The 20,278-nt window shown below is 46.2% G+C and overlaps 4 protein-coding genes across 4 annotated transcripts; 2 read left to right on the top strand and 2 right to left on the bottom strand.

The window, feature by feature from the left end:
• Positions 1–8,475: 8,475 nt before the first annotated feature.
• LOC136958524 (C-X-C chemokine receptor type 4-like) lies at positions 8,476–10,499 on the bottom strand. The gene is given in 5 exon segments (XM_067252501.1): positions 8,476–9,116; positions 9,291–9,574; positions 9,828–9,991; positions 9,994–10,038; positions 10,485–10,499. Coding segments are annotated over 5 exon segments (1,113 nt in total). The 3' UTR covers positions 8,476–8,511.
• Positions 10,500–11,155: 656 nt separating this feature from the next.
• Positions 11,156–12,927, top strand: LOC136958740 (piggyBac transposable element-derived protein 4-like). Its single transcript, XM_067252837.1, is given in 2 exon segments — positions 11,156–12,569; positions 12,572–12,927. Coding segments are annotated over 2 exon segments (1,770 nt in total).
• Positions 12,928–14,019: 1,092 nt separating this feature from the next.
• On the bottom strand, positions 14,020–15,792 carry LOC136958739 (piggyBac transposable element-derived protein 4-like). The gene has a single exon (XM_067252835.1). The coding sequence runs from the start codon at positions 15,790–15,792 to the stop codon at positions 14,020–14,022; it is 1,773 nt and encodes a 590-aa protein (XP_067108936.1).
• A 654-nt stretch (positions 15,793–16,446) lies between these two features.
• On the top strand, positions 16,447–18,528 carry LOC136958523 (C-X-C chemokine receptor type 4-like). The gene is given in 5 exon segments (XM_067252500.1): positions 16,447–16,461; positions 16,908–16,952; positions 16,955–17,118; positions 17,369–17,652; positions 17,827–18,528. Coding segments are annotated over 5 exon segments (1,113 nt in total). The 3' UTR covers positions 18,432–18,528.
• Positions 18,529–20,278: the final 1,750 nt, after the last annotated feature.

Here is a 20,278-nt window from a genome sequence, read left to right as displayed (position 1 = left end):
AAGAGTATGGGCCGTATTCTCTGTTAACAGATCCTTTGCCTCAGATCAAGAATACAGATTGTTTTACATATTTGTTTAAATACTTCACGCGACCAGAGTTCTTGTACGCTATCAGAGTTCGCCAACTCTGACCTAGACAAAGTAAAAATAGCAAGTCAAATAATGACCCAAATTTACTAAACCAAGATTCTACAATAATATAACTAATAAAAGTAGGAAAACCCTTTTGAGATAAAATTACTTAAATGCTTCGGTAAAAAGGTAGGTTTTAAATTAGCAAGAAGTATAGACTAATACAATAACAGGCTTAAATTAACTGACAACATAAGTTATACCACTTACAGTTCTCAAGGACGCACACACGCAATCTCAACTGCGGTGTGAAGCGCGTGTCCGTACTATTCTCCGACATGCACTCTAACAATCACTGCTGATAGACAGCCTACAATTTTGTACAGCCCTATTTCTGATACCGTGGCGGCAGACATTTTGCCATGGCGGGTCGCCACGGCTAAAGCAGTAATCTGAGCCAGACGGAAACATAGGCCAAGGAGATGAGCTGAAAGGATTTTTGCCACAATGATCACACTTTTTCAGTTGAGTGGACACAAAATTATTACATGTCACAGATTAAGCAGCCATGCAATATTACAGTTACTGGAATTTATAATTTCGGTCCAGATGGCACTTTAGTGTTGTGTGGAATTCCGGCCTTGTATAATATTTAAATCTGCTGTTACATCATGAACAAGCACATCGATTTCGTTATCACGAAATCTTTGTTTTCGCTGTTTTGACTTTGGTGGCTGATCCATGACAGAAAGAGAGAAGGAGGCCCATTCAATTGTGCGTTTAAATGCTCGCAATTTACGGTATAGTGGGCAGAGAAAGGCGCTGCATACCCAATGAACTGCAGGTTTGGTAAATACGACGTAAACTGAAGTATCACAGCATGCACTATCTGCGGATTGGCCATGGCGCTGCTAACGCTACGTTTGCAAATGTAAGTACATGAGGGCCTCAGTCTCTGAAACCAATTCGGGAGTCGCAACTCCTTGGTCCACAAAGTTCACCTCCGGGCCACTTTTGGTCCACAGCGGGCGTGCAGACGAATGTCCAGTAAACCGCCTCTCTTGGTCCTGGTGTTATTTCTGAAGGCGCGTTCCAGATGTGGGCCCTTTACGCATCCCCGACACTGGAAATCCTTGAAGCGGCGGTTCGCTGGTCTGTGTCCTTTCCCGAGCGTGCAGAAGCACGCTGTCCCTTCTGCATACTGTCCAAACCAATATTCATACACTCAAAACTGTTTGTTATAAAAAAAAAAAATCCATATCAGTCGCTCGCCATTTAGCAGTTTTCAACGTTGGTCTTTGCTGGATGTCCCACAAACGAACTGATCACGGAGCTGTTCTTCAAGGCTCCCGACAAAATCGCACGTAGCTGCTAATCTTTTCAGACTGGCAATGTAATCGGCAAAAGTCTCTCCAGTCTGTTGTCGATGACTTTTTAAAGCGAATCTCTCAGTCAATACGTTTTTCTTTAAAAATCCTTAAATGCTTCAAGCAATTTTGTAAGTGAAATGTCATTGAACGATTGAGGCGATAAGAGGTCTTTCAACAACGCAAAAGTCTTTGGTCCAACCACAGACAAAAATACTGCTCTTTTTCAATCTGGCTCGATTTTGTTTGCAGCCAAAAATTGCACCAGCCTTTCTTCATAGTTTTTGAATTTTTCTGTTGTTTCGTCGAACTGCAGTCCAGTTTCTGTACTGTACAACGCCATCGTGTAGGATAGGCTGGTCAACTTCACTGACCTAGCAGCTAGCTCGTTCAACTTTTACTGGTCAAGGCAGGGGTCACCCGTTGCATATTTAAAAAAAAAGAAGGAAAATCCCATCCTCGTCGCCAATTTACTGTCGTGTATCTACAATGAAGGTATTATACTCCGAACCAGATTCTTTGGTATTTTCCACTTTTATTGCTAACACAGTCAAATGAACTGAGCTCTTCACAGAAGGTAGAGGTAGTAAGGAAAGAAGAGAGCGCTCCAGGATTAGGCTCAAGCATTTATACAGTTCTGTCTATCCAATCAACATGCCAGGTCAGAGGTCATGGTATAACACATCAATATAAAATAAAGCAATAATTATTCCTGTGTGTATCTATCTATTAAAGTTCATCAGAATTTGGTTTGAACGCTGGTGACAATTTTTATCACTCTAAGTTCTAGCACTACCTTGCTCTGACGATATTTAATGGTAGGGAGGCTTCAATTATGTATTTATATTGGTAGGAACATGCCCTGTATTCTACCTCTAAACCTAATGCTATGTAAGTTTCTCAAACAAATATAAAATTGCTTAGTTTTATTCAAGGATTCTCGCCTAGTTTTAGCTTTAGAGAATTCTGAGGCCGCAGATGGTATAGAGTCTGGAGTGTGACAGGCACACACAGAAACACGCACACACATTCAGATGAAATAAAAAGAACAGCAGATACTTGGAAACACTAGCCAGTTTTCAACAGTATTAGGCATCATTGGATAACAATCCCATCCAATGTGTAGAGAAATGTGATTTACAAGCAACTGTCATCAAGAAACCAAGTTCATACATACGCCTACCCACACAAACACACACAATTACTTATTTTAGTACATTTAGCAGACGCTCTTATCCAGAGCGACTATAGTAAGTACAGGGACATTCCCCCGAGGCAAGTAGGGTGAAGTGCCTTGCCCAAGGACACAACGTCATTTTGCACGGCCGGTAATCGAACCCGCGACCTTCTGATTACTAGCCCGATTCTCTAACCGCTCAGCCACCTGACTCCTGACTCTAGTAATTGTTGGATAATTTAAGTTGATGTCTGCCCCTTGAGAGGGAATCACACTGAAAATCAATTTACATTATTCCCTCCTTCAGTCAACAGTTATTGATATAAAATTAGCCATTATATTCTATAAATGTATTCAATGTTTTCTTAAACTTAACTATTCTTAAAAGCTATCCAAACCCTTGAATTTAATTGTTCTTAAATGTCTAGTCATGTTTACGGAGTGGGAGATTTTCGAACGGGCCAGTTATCCTCCACCCATCTAGCAGAAGAAAGTTAAATACAGTCAACCACGCAGAAGTCTGAATGTGTCACAGATATAGTAGTGCAGCCATCCCCATCAGGGTTCTTTTAGGAGCTATCTTGCTTCTGTAATGTAGGGGCAGCGTGAAGATAATAAAGTATGTATGAATGTTTCCCTGCGTAGCTTTCAATACCTATGTAACAATGATACCATGTAGGGATCAACAAGTGAGCTAAATTAGTAAACATGTCACACTTAACACAAGGTTGGTCTCGCATTTATATAATAATAAAAATTATAAGCATTTATAATTTTTACTGTAATAAAAATTTTCTTACAGTAAATAATTACTGTAAGAATGATTTTTTACACATACTTTTGAAATGATTGAACATCAAACAGATTAAAATTCCGTCTCAACCTTCTCCATTAAGTTGTTAGAACTCATGGAAATCCATAAGTCTTTATTACAGCAAATCTAATTTTCTGTAATAAAAGAAAAACATAAATCATCAGTGGGGGCAATGATGATGAGTCGATGCAGACAGTCGAAAGACACTTATGCTGGCCAATAAATGCATATTATAGAAGGATCCTTGCACACCTAAAAGTTCTGTAAAATATACATTTGTATTCACTTTGTGATTTTGGAATAGAACTACCTTGCCATCTAAAGGCCTTGAGAGCATTGCAATACTTTGTCAGAGCAAGAAAGAGAGAGACAGAGAAAGATATAGTGACAGAGACAGAAAAAGAGAGGCAGGTGGCACAGAGAGTTTAGTAGGATTACAGATTAAGTGAAATGTGTTGGTGAGTGAAAGCAGAGCGAAATAATATTATGACATGACTGGAGACGTTTGATTGATGGACATGAAATAAAAAAGAGTGAAGTGTGAATGCCAATAATACACTCATGTAGCCTATAGTCCAGTGCAAAAACTAGCAAATTGTCAAAAATATTGGCATTCTGTTTGCAAGGGATTTTTGTGAAATACCCATATTTATTATGTGCAATATTTATATTTTATATGGTATCTATCTGCCTTTATTTATATTCACTCCGCACAGGAGTACTGTTTGTTTTTATTTTTAGTTAAAACATTTCGTTCTTATGTGCACTTAGCTGTACTGTTGAATGACAATAAAAACTATATCTATTCACCAAGACCAGAACATTATTCTGCTACACAATGCAAAAAAATAACAAAATCTTGGTTTTCCACTTTAACTCATGACACATTACATATGAATGTCCATTTCACTATTATTTTAATCAGGAGACCAGCAAATGAGTGAAGTGATTGATTATAGGATCAGTGGTGGCCATCTTCAGGTGAGACAGTTGGCTGAGCGGTGAGGGAGTCGGGCTAGTAATCCGAAGGTTGCCAGTTCGATTCCCGGTCATGCCAACTGACGTTGTGTCCTTGGGCAAGGCACTTCACCCTACTTGCCTCGGGGGAATGTCCCTGTACTTACTGTAAGTCGCTCTGGATAAGAGCGTCTGCTAAATGACTAAATGTAAATCTTATCCCACTTTATATGGCCTATCCACTTATCCAGACATTCTTTTTAAAGGTAGCCCTCCTTTTTCAACATAGTCAGTTATGGAAAAACTAGTAAAGTGCTTAAGCTTGGGGAGAGAACAGAAAGAATAAAGAGAGTGTTTCATTTTCACAGCCCTAGAATATTGTCCACCAGCGGATCACCTTCCACCTACTAGGAATGACCAATCGGAAATGACTCATCCCTTCTCTCCACTACCTTCTCTATCTCTGTAAGGAGGGATCCCCCACGTATGAGACATCAAAGACTCACCTACCCTGTTTGGATGGACCTGCTCATCAATATATCCTAGAGTCCCCCCTCTCTATCTCTTTTTCTCTACTTCTATCCCTCCTTTTTCTCAATCTTTATCATCATTCATTCCTTACCTCAGCACTTTGGTTTCTCTCACTGCCAGGTGGATGGATGTTATCTTTTGTCTCTAAAGTTGACTGGAATGCATGTAAATGAAAAACGGACACATATCTCTTCCCATCAAGTACATTATAGCACTGACAAGCCCATTCCATTTCACTGTAACAGGGATAAACAGGGATTATCCAGTGAAGGTTCAAATTACATTACAGAATGGAAATACAAGGAAACTCCAAGACACTCTCTTTGAAAACAATTAAAATTACTTTATTGTCATGGCATGTTTAATCTTTAAACATTCTCCAACATGTTTTGGCATCAAGTCTTTGTCAGGGAATCAAACACGTCATGGAACGCCTGGCCCTTTGTTAGTGGTATTGCACAAATAGGAATCTTCCACCTGGACATGGGGTGGTGGCCTACAGAGGGTGTAGACATGAACACACTCCAACAGATGGTGTTGTTTTGTCCCACAATTTTCTTCAAAGCTGACTAAAGACCAACTTAGTGCATACAAACAATTGTTTTGGCCCATGATAGTCATTAACGATCAACAAAGTAAATGCAAACAAGCGCAATGGTTACAAAAAACAAAAATATATATACATATTATTATCTTTGAATTTTTTTTACAAGAAAGCAGTCAAATCTAGCTCCTCAGTTTGTTCATATGTATCCCTAGCCAAAGAGCACCTCAAACAAACAGTTTTAGTGCTCCTACCCAAACAATTTCAAAATACCGAATCGTTGTCTGGAACAGGGTAACTATGAAAAAATTAGAAAACTTGGGTCAAACTGTTCCTAAGTGCAAAGCTCTAGGTAGATGCAATAATACAAAGACACAAGGTCATTCAAAGGCATATTTAGATGTACTGGATGAAGAGGAGAATGTGTCAGTTACAATCTACATTATAGGCTTGTTTTGTAACCTATCCTATTTCCTGGCTTGGCAATATGTTATGAAACACACACAAAATGTAAAACATGTTGTGTGGATGTACTGAAATGTACAGGGTTGGTGAGGGCATGACCAACAGACATGCAGTATCTGGCATGTGGTTGATAATCCAGAGTAAAATATGTTTGTCCTGGAATCACTATCCCATTTCCATGGTTCTGATTCTGGGTCCACCTTTTCATCATTGTCTGCCTCATCATCTTCTTCTTAATCATCACTGTCAGCAGTGACATCCTGAGAGCCCATCTGTAGGCCTCTTGGAACCAGAACACCCACGCACAGCTAGTCAGCGGTGGAGTGATAGGTGGGTGTGAACGCCCACACGTGAACTCATGGTGCTCCTCAGCAACAAACGTGGCACCTGACACAGTTGGCGTCAGGGTAAGCACAGCCTATGCCCACCGCCTGCTGGAAGCCTCGCCAAAGGCGCCCACCACACATGTGTGAACAACCTTGTGCGTCAGTCTGGGTATTTTTGGGGGGACCGACATTGTGACAAATTTACAAGAAAATCTTTTCCGGATCTGGTTGTTAGTAGGAGGTAATTCTAAGTGCTTAATGGAAACGCAAGGGTCAAGTCCTCCCAAGTCAGAAGATGAAACATACCGTATTTCTTTGATTAAACGCTGCAGCGTTTATTTCACAATGTTCATTTTTGGTACAGCGTTTATTCAAGGGCAGCGTTTATGAAAAATACGGTATTCTAGGCTAGCTGCGCTAGCATGCTAATGTGTCTTTAGACAATCTTGCTAGTTTGCTACATTAAATGTTTGCTACAGAGAATTTTAATTAAAATGACATACTGCTACTACTGTATTTCTGGGGCAGCATTTATTACACAATGCTCATTTTTGGTGCAGCGTTTATTTGAGGGCGGCGTTTAATCGAAAAAATACGGCCATATGTCATTTCACAGAGAAGACACACATTCACACACAAATATTGTTCGTGGTTTCTTTATAGGGGTTAAAGTGAAACAAAATCCTGAGCCGGACTCTTCACAGACGGACTCATCTTCAACCATTTATTTTCAAGTATTACGGCTGTATGTAAAAACATTCTACACAGGGTGATCAGTGGCTGCGAAATTGTGAATGACAAGTCATGTTCCGCCATAAATGTGCACAAACCTATTTATAACCCTTGTGCTACCTTAGGGTCGTTTTGACCCATAGGTATGTTTTGCTAAATTTTCATGCTAAAAAACCAAAGTGAAACATTTTCTCTATCCTTTGCGCGGTATCGACGTCGTTTTGACCACAGCTATGTTGTGCTAACTTTTCATGCTAAAAAAACAAAGTGAAACATTTTCTCTATCCTTCGCGCGGTTGCTCCTTTGACTCTCGACGAAGGCTGTCGCATTTTTCTATCCTCCCCTCCCTGACCTTCCCTGCTTGGCTGTGTCTTGTCTTGTCTCAAGATACTCTCTCATCATCACTCTCCGAAACTAGAAGCATGGAATTAATTAGCTGGTCTCTCAATGCAATTGACACCATCTTCTCGAAGATAAGCTCGGGTTCAGGGGAACCTAACTGTCCGGACGGGACGTTCGTAGCTGGCTACACTATGGACGCGTGGGAGAATTGGCGTGTGGTGTGTCCAGCGGCGCGTCGCCTGCTTGTTTCCCCAGGGTGGCTGGCGGGTCTGTGTCCAGCGCCTACCATGGCTGCAGGTCCAGATGCTGCTTGTCTACCCCCCAATTCCCGTTGCAAGTCACGTGTTTTTGTAAATGTTGTTGTGCTTATGTGCTGAGGTTTTTGTCTGTTCCCACACTGTACTACTCTAGGAGCATTGTCTGGGGGTTGCCTTTTTCTCTCCTCCTCTCTCCTCATATTATGCTGTAACTTTCTAGTTGGCGCCGAAAATGGCTGCCTAGGTAGGCTCTCCTGCCAAAGTAAATTCCTTGTCTGTGCAAACATTCATGGCGAATAAACACCAATTCTGATTCTGATTCGTTTTGACCACAGCTATGTTGTCTGCGTTGTCTATTACATCACCCTCGCGCTGTCTCCGGGTCCTTGTGAGCCCCCTGCACTAATTTGGCATTGTAATAATGTGTTTTGCTCCTTGTATATTCTAAAATAAGGAGGAGGAGGAGGAGGAGGAAGCATACACCTGGTCCAAGCCACTAGTCTGAAACTTAGTTTCATTCTCAATATAATGTTTCAGTGCTTTTGACATGCGTTTGTTTAGAACCATCATGAGTCAAAGTTGAGTCATAGTTGGTGTGTGTGATGATGACAGTGATATAGACACATCCAAGACTACCAGCACTAACTGGGATGGAGGGAGGGTGAACACCTCCATAATAATTGAAACTAACACACACACACATATACATACTGACAACTCTGAGAGACAGGAAGAGTAAGACAAAAAGTGAGAACATTTCATTTCGAAATTTTATTGTATATAAACAAACTTAAAAACAACAAAGAAACGTTTATCTTTCAGACAAGGGACAAAGTCATGGATCAGCAGACTACCCTCTTCCCATATATAGGACGTAGCATTTACACCCTCATCCAACCCACACCTACATCCACACCCATATTCTGTTAGCTGGAGTGTAGACTAAATGACTCAGACTCTGTGGTAGTAGAGGTTCCTGGGCGTCTAGGAGGCGGGCTCGTCATACTGGAGATGAGGCGACCGAGTGTTGAGTCCTCCTGTCTGGCGGACCTCTTGAAGTCCGCCCCCAGGAAGGCGTACAGCAGCGGGTTTAGACAGCAGTGGGCAAATGCCATGGGTTCAGCCACCGCCAGCCACACAACCAGCACCACCTCCAGACTGCAGCCCCTGGGAAGGACCTGTAGGCGCATGAGGGCATCCACAGTGATGCCAGCACCATACGGGAGCCAACACAGGAAGAAGCAGACGATCAACGCCACAGTGGTCCTGACAGCTCTGCGCTTCTGTCTCTGCCCCTTCAGAGGCCCGATGCGTGTCAACCTGGACACGATGACACAGTAACACGCCAGCAAAACTAGGCCCGGTACCAGCAAGCCCACCAACACCAGCTGCAGGTGGAACACTGACTCCCAGAGAGGAGCGTTGTCAGCTGGGTATAAGCGCTGGCACACAATCGTCCCATCTCCTGCTTCCCAAGTCCTGGCAAACACTATGTCTGACACGGCCAAGAGAGCCGCAGGCGACCAGGCTCCTGGAAAGGAGAGGGGTGGGGGGAGACAAAGAGGAGATTCGGTGGTTAGATCAGGAGATGGAGAATACAAGTGAAGATGTACCCCTGTGCATACATCTGAAGCATGGGCACGTCGAGAGAGAGAGATAGAGAGAGAGATAGAGAGAGAGGGATGAGGCTAGAGACGTAGCTCACCTACAAACACCAGTCTCCGTGCCAGTAGCTGTCTTGTGCGTGAGGTGTGCGCGTCTGTTGCTTTGACCACAGCTAGGTAGCGGTCCAGACTGACGAAGGCCAGGATGAGCACACTCCCATACAGGTTCACCGTGTAGATGACGTGCACGGCCACACAGGTGCCTAATCCGAAACGCCAGTCCGTCAGGGCGGCATCTGCTGCCCAGAACGGGAGCGTCAGTACAAAGAGAAGATCGGCAGCAGAGAGGTGCAGTCGGTAGCGGTCTGTCAGACTCAATTTTGACCTGGGGACAATCAGATAAAACCATTCTGTGTGTCATCTTCTACATCAGAATCAGAATGTGTGTTTATCCGCCATGTAATGTGTTGTAACACAAACAAGGAATTTACTGTGACAGGAAGGTGCATATAATAAACGAATGTACGGATCTTTCGTTCTTTCTTTTTCAAAAGATTAAAATGTACAAAGTAACAAACTAAACTTACTAAAGGACTAAACTAATATAACATCTTTGTCATCGTCTTCTTTATTCTCACCTGCGCTGGCAGCCAAGCACCATCCACACCAGGCCGTTCCCAGTGATGCCCAGGATAAAGATGAAGCCGTAGACCACAGGGAGGAACACTCTCTTGAGGACAGGGGTTATAACTTGATCCAGGTCACACGGATCCTCCAGAGCCAGCCCCAAGTTGCCAGCCCCAAGTCGCCAGAACCAGTGTCGTTTATGTCATAGTCAAACACAATATGCTGTAGGGAGGGAGAGACAGAGAGACGGATAGGATGGGGGGGAGAGATGGCAACAGTCATGAGATACATAGAAAGACACTAGTAGATGAAGTGAGATAGAATAAGCAGTTTCACCATAAGCCACCATAACTTGCCTTGATAAAAAAGGATGACATGATGACTGTTCTGAATTGAACTGAAAAGATTCTTGACCAAACTTATATTTTTTAAGTTGTACAATCATCTTTCTATTTGCTGAGACCAACTTTCCAGACTATAATGATCCTTTATCCTTTTTATAAATATCCTTTATCTAAAGATAAAGCCCAAATAACTAGACAGACCTGCCACATTGTGACTGTGGGACCTTCCATGGGGGAGCAGTTGTAAAATGACCTTCAATGTACACCTACAAATCATAGATACGTAAATACAACAACAAAGCTGAATAAGACCTTGCCGCATACCTCATAGTAGGACATGATTGAGAGGAGCCTGGGTCTCTGTCTCCTCTGCTGAGCGGAGCTGAGTACACTTCTCCCTTCAGTTGAGTTTAATATCTCTCACATTCACCCCCAGAGCCCATACAAGTCTTGGTAGGAGGACTACACTTCCTCATCCCGGTTGGAAGAATACACTTCCTCATCTCGGTCGGACAAATGAGTTCCCTTCCCCCCTCGTCTCTGTGGTAGAAATGCACTTCCTCATCTCTGTTGGAAGAATACACTTCCTCATCTCGGGCGGACAAATGAGTTCCCTTCCCCCCTCGTCTCTGTGGTAGAAATGCACTTCCTCATCCCAGTTGGAAGAATACACTTCCTCATCTCGGTCGGACAAATGAGTTCCCTTCCCCCCTCGTCTCTGTGGTAGAAATGCACTTCCTCATCCCGGTTGGAAGAATACACTTCGTCATCTCGGTCGGACAAATGAGTTCCCACCCCCACCCCCCCCCCCCCCCACCCCCACCATCTCTGTTGGAGGAAATGAGCACCCATCACCCACCCCTGCAACTAAATGAGCAAATACTGAGCGCTTGGACATTGAGTGCGAGAGGAGGATGTCTGGGAAAGTGCTACTACTTACATACATTCAGCGGGTTAGGGTCAGGCCAGCAGCCGTCGTCTAGAGTCACACAGCTATGGCTGATGATTTTACTGCGCTGCAAGTTCTACAGCAGATGTTTGCAAATGTCGAGCAGGTTGACTCTGAAGAGGAGGCAGAGGATGTGTCAGAAGAAGAAGACGCGGAAGAGTGCCATGCAGAGAATGTGTCAGAAGAAGAAGAAGACGCGGAAGAGCGCCATGCAGAGAATGTGTCAGAAGAAGAAGAAGAAGGCGATGAAGAGCGCAACGCAGAGAATGTGTCAGAAGAAGAAGAAGACGGAGAAGAGCGCAACGCAAAACGCCGCGACCTGTCGGCGCCCGAAGAAGACAAAGCCGACAGTGATCCTCACGAGGACCAAGTCCCAGATACTTTCGTGTCAAAAACCGGCAAAATCAAATGGTCTTCGGTTCCGTGTGTGACTGCGCCGCCGCCACAGCGTAAAAACACAGAGAGGCCCCCCGGACCCACAGCTTACGCCGTTTCCCACGCCCGTGACATGGTCTCCACGTTTTTACTCTTTGTCACGCCACAAATCGAAAGAGTGATCTTGGACGAGACAAATCGCGAAGGCTATCTGAAACGTGGAGAGGAGTGGAAATTCATGGACGCCACTGACCTACGCGCCTACATAGGGCTGCTAATCCTGGCGGGGGTGTACAAGTCCCGAGGCGAAGCAGCCGCTAGTCTATGGGATGCACAAAGCGGCAGAGTGATTTTCCGTGCTACGATGCCGCTAAAACTCTTTTACACTTACTCGTCAACGCTACGATTCGACGACCGTGGGACACGAGCGGCGAGACGCGCCACGGATAAGTTGGCGGCGATACGAGAGGTCTGGGATATGTGGGTAGAGAGATTACCCCGCCTCTACGACCCAGGGCCAGAAGTGACCGTCGATGAACAACTGGTCGCGTTCAGAGGACGGTGTCCTTTCAGGCAGTACATGCCGAGTAAACCGGCAAAGTATGGGATCAAGTCGTGGGTCGCGTGCGATGCAAAATCAAGCTACGCTTGGAAGATGCAAGTGTACACCGGGAAGTTGAGCAACGGAACCCCGGAGAGGAACCTGGGGATGCGCGTCGTGCTCGATATGACAGAGGGCCTGAAGGATCGCAATGTCACGTGTGACAACTTATTCACCTCTTACGAACTCGGACGAGAGCTCATGACGACGAGAAACATGACCATGGTTGGCACGGTCCGAAAGAACAGGTCCGAGCTCCCGACTGAGCTGCTAGCGACAAACAGGCGACGGGTGCTGTCGTCGCAGTTTGCCTTCACGCCCACCACCACTCTAGTTTCCTACCTCGCCAAGAAAAAAAAGAACGTTTTACTCATGAGCACACGCCACACAGACGCCGAAATCAGCGACAGAGACGACGGGAAACCGACCATCATCCTAGATTACAACCGCAACAAAGGAGGGGTTGACAATCTGGACAAGGTCGTCACTTACACAGCTGTAAAAGGAAGACTGCCCGCTGGCCCCTCGTTATCTTTGACAATATGATTGACGTCTCCACCTACAACGCCTTTGTGATATGGAGAGAGATCAACCCCAACTGGATGCCTGGCAAGCGCAACAAGAGGAGGTTTTTCCTCGAGCAGCTTGGTAGGGCACTTGTGAATCCGCTGATCGAAAGAAGACAACGTGTCCCCCACACGGCAGCGGCTGCTGCGGTTGTGAGAGGTCTCCGGACGGCCAGCTGTCGTGGTCCGCCACCTCAACGGCAACCTGAAGAGGCTGACAACGATGATGAACGAAGCCCCCGCATCCTCACCACCGGTCACCTCTTGTGTCAGTAAGAGGAAGAGATGTCAAGTCTGCCCGGTGAAGAAGGACAATAAAACGACCACCGTTTGTCGTAGGTGTAAGTCTGCAGAGCCTGTTCGCATGTATACTGCCCCACATGCCCTCCCTGAGTTGTCAGTTGTGAGTCTGAGTTGTCAACTGAGAGAAAACTAGAGTGGTGGTGGGGGTGAAGGCAAACAGGACACGACAACGGGAGTAATACAAATGTTTAACTTTATTTATTTTTATTGTGAAAAGTATTCACAACATGACCCAAAGGTAGCACAAGGGTTAAAGTTGACATCATCAGAATTTAAGACATGTTCAACACCAATACACCACCGTGAGCATGACAACTCTTGGTGACCATATCATATGTAAAGGATCCCATGGAGGTATCCCCACCTTTAGAGGTGAAGACAATTTTGATCTCGGAGCCCAACACCGTAACGGTTTCTGATCATAAGCTGGCTTCGTTTTTTTGGTGTGGGGTTCCGTCGTAGATGACATACGCCGAGGTAGCGACCATCCTTCCATTGTCTGACACTGTCGCCCAGGGATTGGCACAGTTGATCACGGGATTCGTCATCCTTGCCGGCTGAGTGCGGCCGCCGTGACCGGAGGTGTGCGTATCTTTAGCTTTAGGTTCAGACGGAGCTGCCTTCGTGTCGGAAGACCTCGGAGCCGTCGTATAAACATGGCAACCCAATGGTCCGACGTTGATATTCAGGTCCAGTGAGCCGACGTCCAGGTTTCTGATGGCCCCATCGACCACAATCGAACCCCCGACGGCAGGAGTGAACGATATGGTCTTTGGTTGATCAGAGTTACTCATACTGCTGCTAGATATCTCAGCTGACTTGATTTTAAACATCAATGGATGGATACATGCCAAGCACAAAGCTTTATACACCATGCATGCAAATGACTCCTCCTCCATGCTAGAGTTTACTTTACTCAGTTGACAACTCAGACTCACAACTGACAACTCAGGGAGGGCATGTGGGGCAGTATACATGCGAACAGGCTCTGCAGACTTACACCTACGACAAACGGTGGTCGTTTTATTGTCCTTCTTCACCGGGCAGACTTGACATCTCTTCCTCTTAATGACACAAGAGGTGACCGGTGGTGAGGATGCGGGGGCTTCGTTCATCATCGTTGTCAGCCTCTTCAGGTTGCCGTTGAGGTGGCGGACCACGACAGCTGGCCGTCCGGAGACCTCTCACAACCGCAGCAGCCGCTGCCGTGTGGGGGACACGTTGTCTTCTTTCGATCAGCGGATTCACAAGTGCCCTACCAAGCTGCTCGAGGAAAAACCTCCTCTTGTTGCGCTTGCCAGGCATCCAGTTGGGGTTGATCTCTCTCCATATCACAAAGGCGTTGTAGGTGGAGACGTCAATCATATTGTCAAAGATAACGAGGGGCCAGCGGGCAGTCTTCCTTTTACAGCTGTAGTAAGTGACGACCTTGTCCAGATTGTCAACCCCTCCTTTGTTGCGGTTGTAATCTAGGATGATGGTCGGTTTCCCGTCGTCTCTGTCGCTGATTTCGGCGTCTGTGTGGCGTGTGCTCATGAGTAAAACGTTCTTTTTTTTCTTGGCGAGGTAGGAAACTAGAGTGGTGGTGGGCGTGAAGGCAAACTGCGACGACAGCACCCGTCGCCTGTTTGTCGCTAGCAGCTCAGTCGGGAGCTCGGACCTGTTCTTTCGGACCGTGCCAACCATGGTCATGTTTCTCGTCGTCATGAGCTCTCGTCCGAGTTCGTAAGAGGTGAATAAGTTGTCACACGTGACATTGCGATCCTTCAGGCCCTCTGTCATATCGAGCACGACGCGCATCCCCAGGTTCCTCTCCGGGGTTCCGTTGCTCAACTTCCCGGTGTACACTTGCATCTTCCAAGCGTAGCTTGATTTTGCATCGCACGCGACCCACGACTTGATCCCATACTTTGCCGGTTTACTCGGCATGTACTGCCTGAAAGGACACCGTCCTCTGAACGCGACCAGTTGTTCATCGACGGTCACTTCTGGCCCTGGGTCGTAGAGGCGGGGTAATCTCTCTACCCACATATCCCAGACCTCTCGTATCGCCGCCAACTTATCCGTGGCGCGTCTCGCCGCTCGTGTCCCACGGTCGTCGAATCGTAGCGTTGACGAGTAAGTGTAAAAGAGTTTTAGCGGCATCGTAGCACGGAAAATCACTCTGCCGCTTTGTGCATCCCATAGACTAGCGGCTGCTTCGCCTCGGGACTTGTACACCCCCGCCAGGATTAGCAGCCCTATGTAGGCGCGTAGGTCAGTGGCGTCCATGAATTTCCACTCCTCTCCACGTTTCAGATAGCCTTCGCGATTTGTCTCGTCCAAGATCACTCTTTCGATTTGTGGCGTGACAAAGAGTAAAAACGTGGAGACCATGTCACGGGCGTGGGAAACGGCGTAAGCTGTGGGTCCGGGGGGCCTCTCTGTGTTTTTACGCTGTGGCGGCGGCGCAGTCACACACGGAACCGAAGACCATTTGATTTTGCCGGTTTTTGACACGAAAGTATCTGGGACTTGGTCCTCGTGAGGATCATTGTCGGCTTTGTCTTCTTCGGGCGCCGACAGGTCGCGGCGTTTTGCGTTGCGCTCTTCTCCGTCTTCTTCTTCTTCTGACACATTCTCTGCGTTGCGCTCTTCATCGCCTTCTTCTTCTTCTTCTGACACATTCTCTGCATGGCGCTCTTCCGCGTCTTCTTCTTCTTCTGACACATTCTCTGCATGGCACTCTTCCGCGTCTTCTTCTTCTGACACATCCTCTGCCTCCTCTTCAGAGTCAACCTGCTCGACATTTGCAAACATCTGCTGTAGAACTTGCAGCGCAGTAAAATCATCAGCCATAGCTGTGTGACTCTAGACGACGGCTGCTGGCCTGACCCTAACCCGCTGAATGTATGTAAGTAGTAGCACTTTCCCAGACATCCTCCTCTCGCACTCAATGTCCAAGCGCTCAGTATTTGCTCATTTAGTTGCAGGGGTGGGTGATGGGTGCTCATTTCCTCCAACAGAGATGGTGGGGGTGGGGGGGGGGGGGTGGGGGTGGGAACTCATTTGTCCGACCGAGATGACGAAGTGTATTCTTCCAACCGGGATGAGGAAGTGCATTTCTACCACAGAGACGAGGGGGGAAGGGAACTCATTTGTCCGACCGAGATGAGGAAGTGTATTCTTCCAACTGGGATGAGGAAGTGCATTTCTACCACAGAGACGAGGGGGGAAGGGAACTCATTTGTCCGCCCGAGATGAGGAAGTGTATTCTTCCAACAGAGATGAGGAAGTGCATTTCTACCACAGAGACGAGGGGGGAAGGGAACTCATTTGTCCGACCGAGATGAGGAAGTGTATTCTTCCAACCGGGATGAGGAAGTGTAGTCCTCCTACCAAGACTTGTATGGGCTCTGGGGGTGAATGTGAGAGATATTAAACTCAACTGAAGGGAGAAGTGTACTCAGCTCCGCTCAGCAGAGGAGACAGAGACCCAGGCTCCTCTCAATCATGTCCTACTATGAGGTATGCGGCAAGGTCTTATTCAGCTTTGTTGTTGTATTTACGTATCTATGATTTGTAGGTGTACATTGAAGGTCATTTTACAACTGCTCCCCCATGGAAGGTCCCACAGTCACAATGTGGCAGGTCTGTCTAGTTATTTGGGCTTTATCTTTAGATAAAGGATATTTATAAAAAGGATAAAGGATCATTATAGTCTGGAAAGTTGGTCTCAGCAAATAGAAAGATGATTGTACAACTTAAAAAATATAAGTTTGGTCAAGAATCTTTTCAGTTCAATTCAGAACAGTCATCATGTCATCCTTTTTTATCAAGGCAAGTTATGGTGGCTTATGGTGAAACTGCTTATTCTATCTCACTTCATCTACTAGTGTCTTTCTATGTATCTCATGACTGTTGCCATCTCTCCCCCCCATCCTATCCGTCTCTCTGTCTCTCCCTCCCTACAGCATATTGTGTTTGACTATGACATAAACGACACTGGTTCTGGCGACTTGGGGCTGGCAACTTGGGGCTGGCTCTGGAGGATCCGTGTGACCTGGATCAAGTTATAACCCCTGTCCTCAAGAGAGTGTTCCTCCCTGTGGTCTACGGCTTCATCTTTATCCTGGGCATCACTGGGAACGGCCTGGTGTGGATGGTGCTTGGCTGCCAGCGCAGGTGAGAATAAAGAAGACGATGACAAAGATGTTATATTAGTTTAGTCCTTTAGTAAGTTTAGTTTGTTACTTTGTACATTTTAATCTTTTGAAAAAGAAAGAACGAAAGATCCGTACATTCGTTTATTATATGCACCTTCCTGTCACAGTAAATTCCTTGTTTGTGTTACAACACATTACATGGCGGATAAACACACATTCTGATTCTGTAGAAGATGACACACAGAATGGTTTTATCTGATTGTCCCCAGGTCAAAATTGAGTCTGACAGACCGCTACCGACTGCACCTCTCTGCTGCCGATCTTCTCTTTGTACTGACGCTCCCGTTCTGGGCAGCGGATGCCGCCCTGACGGACTGGCGTTTCGGATTAGGCACCTGTGTGGCCGTGCACGTCATCTACACGGTGAACCTGTATGGGAGTGTGCTCATCCTGGCCTTCGTCAGTCTGGACCGCTACCTAGCTGTGGTCAAAGCAACAGACGCGCACACCTCACGCACAAGACAGCTACTGGCACGGAGACTGGTGTTTGTAGGTGAGCTACGTCTCTAGCCTCATCCCTCTCTCTCTATCTCTCTCTCTATCTCTCTCTCTCGACGTGCCCATGCTTCAGATGTATGCACAGGGGTACATCTTCACTTGTATTCTCCATCTCCTGATCTAACCACCGAATCTCCTCTTTGTCTCCCCCCACCCCTCTCCTTTCCAGGAGCCTGGTCGCCTGCGGCTCTCTTGGCCGTGTCAGACATAGTGTTTGCCAGGACTTGGGAAGCAGGAGATGGGACGATTGTGTGCCAGCGCTTATACCCAGCTGACAACGCTCCTCTCTGGGAGTCAGTGTTCCACCTGCAGCTGGTGTTGGTGGGCTTGCTGGTACCGGGCCTAGTTTTGCTGGCGTGTTACTGTGTCATCGTGTCCAGGTTGACACGCATCGGGCCTCTGAAGGGGCAGAGACAGAAGCGCAGAGCTGTCAGGACCACTGTGGCGTTGATCGTCTGCTTCTTCCTGTGTTGGCTCCCGTATGGTGCTGGCATCACTGTGGATGCCCTCATGCGCCTACAGGTCCTTCCCAGGGGCTGCAGTCTGGAGGTGGTGCTGGTTGTGTGGCTGGCGGTGGCTGAACCCATGGCATTTGCCCACTGCTGTCTAAACCCGCTGCTGTACGCCTTCCTGGGGGCGGACTTCAAGAGGTCCGCCAGACAGGAGGACTCAACACTCGGTCGCCTCATCTCCAGTATGACGAGCCCGCCTCCTAGACGCCCAGGAACCTCTACTACCACAGAGTCTGAGTCATTTAGTCTACACTCCAGCTAACAGAATATGGGTGTGGATGTAGGTGTGGGTTGGATGAGGGTGTAAATGCTTCGTCCTATATATGGGAAGAGGGTAGTCTGCTGATCCATGACTTTGTCCCTTGTCTGAAAGATAAACGTTTCTTTGTTGTTTTTAAGTTTGTTTATATACAATAACATTTCGAAATGAAATGTTCTCACTTTTTGTCTTACTCTTCCTGTCTCTCAGAGTTGTCAGTATGTATATGTGTGTGTGTGTTAGTTTCAATTATTATGGAGGTGTTCACCCTCCCTCCATCCCAGTTAGTGCTGGTAGTCTTGGATGTGTCTATATCACTGTCATCATCACACACACCAACTATGACTCAACTTTGACTCATGATGGTTCTAAACAAACGCATGTCAAAAGCACTGAAACATTATATTGAGAATGAAACTAAGTTTCAGACTAGTGGCTTGGACCAGGTGTATGCTTCCTCCTCCTCCTCCTCCTTATTTTAGAATATACAAGGAGCAAAACACATTATTACAATGCCAAATTAGTGCAGGGGGCTCACAAGGACCCGGAGACAGCGCGAGGGTGATGTAATAGACAACGCAGACAACATAGCTGTGGTCAAAACGAATCAGAATCAGAATTGGTGTTTATTCGCCATGAATGTTTGCACAGACAAGGAATTTACTTTGGCAGGAGAGCCTACCTAGGCAGCCATTTTCGGCGCCAACTAGAAAGTTACAGCATAACATGAGGAGAGAGGAGGAGAGAAAAAGGCAACCCCCAGACAATGCTCCTAGAGGAGTACAGTGTGGGAACAGACAAAAACCTCAGCACATAAGCACAACAACATTTACAAAAACACGTGACTTGCAACGGGAATTGGGGGGTAGACAAGCAGCATCTGGACCTGCAGCCATGGTAGGCGCTGGACACAGACCCGCCAGCCACCCTGGAGAAACAAGCAGGCGACGCGCCGCTGGACACACCACACGCCAATTCTCCCACGCGTCCATAGTGTAGCCAGCTACGAACGTCCCGTCCGGACAGTTAGGTTCCCCTGAACCCGAGCTTATCTTCGAGAAGATGGTGTCAATTGCATTGAGAGACCAGCTAATTAATTCCATGCTTCTAGTTTCGGAGAGTGATGATGAGAGAGTATCTTGAGACAAGACAAGACACAGCCAAGCAGGGAAGGTCAGGGAGGGGAGGATAGAAAAATGCGACAGCCTTCGTCGAGAGCCAAAGGAGCAACCGCGCGAAGGATAGAGAAAATGTTTCACTTTGTTTTTTTAGCATGAAAAGTTAGCACAACATAGCTGTGGTCAAAACGACGTCGATACCGCGCAAAGGATAGAGAAAATGTTTCACTTTGGTTTTTTAGCATGAAAATTTAGCAAAACATACCTATGGGTCAAAACGACCCTAAGGTAGCACAAGGGTTATTGAAGACCTTTCACAGTCGACATGATAACACTAGAGGAGGGGGTGTTTTTAAATCGACTATTGGAATTCACACAGGCTGTAACCCTAGTACCTAGTCCGTCTTCATGAAAAACACACCTCACACATCTCAGTAATTAATTATTTTGCACAACCACCACACACCTGGAATGTAACAACTGTCATATGCGTGATATAAAATGTAGCCATCTGTCTCTGCATTGTACCACAACGAGACATATGTAGATATATATAGACACAAACATTCACAACGGAATGGGATAAGTGTTAAATGGACTGTGCAATCCGTCTTCCGTAGCACATTTGGGACTTGTGTAACACCAACACCAACGGGTTAAATGGGATGTTCAGTCATACTTTTATTCACTCCATTGGTATAATACATACTGTGGAACTTGCAGCGACGGGAT

The sequence above is a fragment of the Osmerus mordax genome, chromosome 16 (assembly GCF_038355195.1).
Source record: "Osmerus mordax isolate fOsmMor3 chromosome 16, fOsmMor3.pri, whole genome shotgun sequence".
NCBI lineage: Eukaryota > Metazoa > Chordata > Actinopteri > Osmeriformes > Osmeridae > Osmerus > Osmerus mordax.
The sequence above is the reverse complement of the archived record's forward strand: the minus strand, read 5'-3'. Positions and strand labels throughout refer to the sequence as shown.

What these genes read in the sequence shown, in the direction of transcription:
- LOC136958739 (XM_067252835.1), bottom strand. Translation starts at nt 15,792, where the DNA reads ATGGCTGATGATTTTACTGCGCTGCAAGTTCTACAGCAGATGTTTGCA.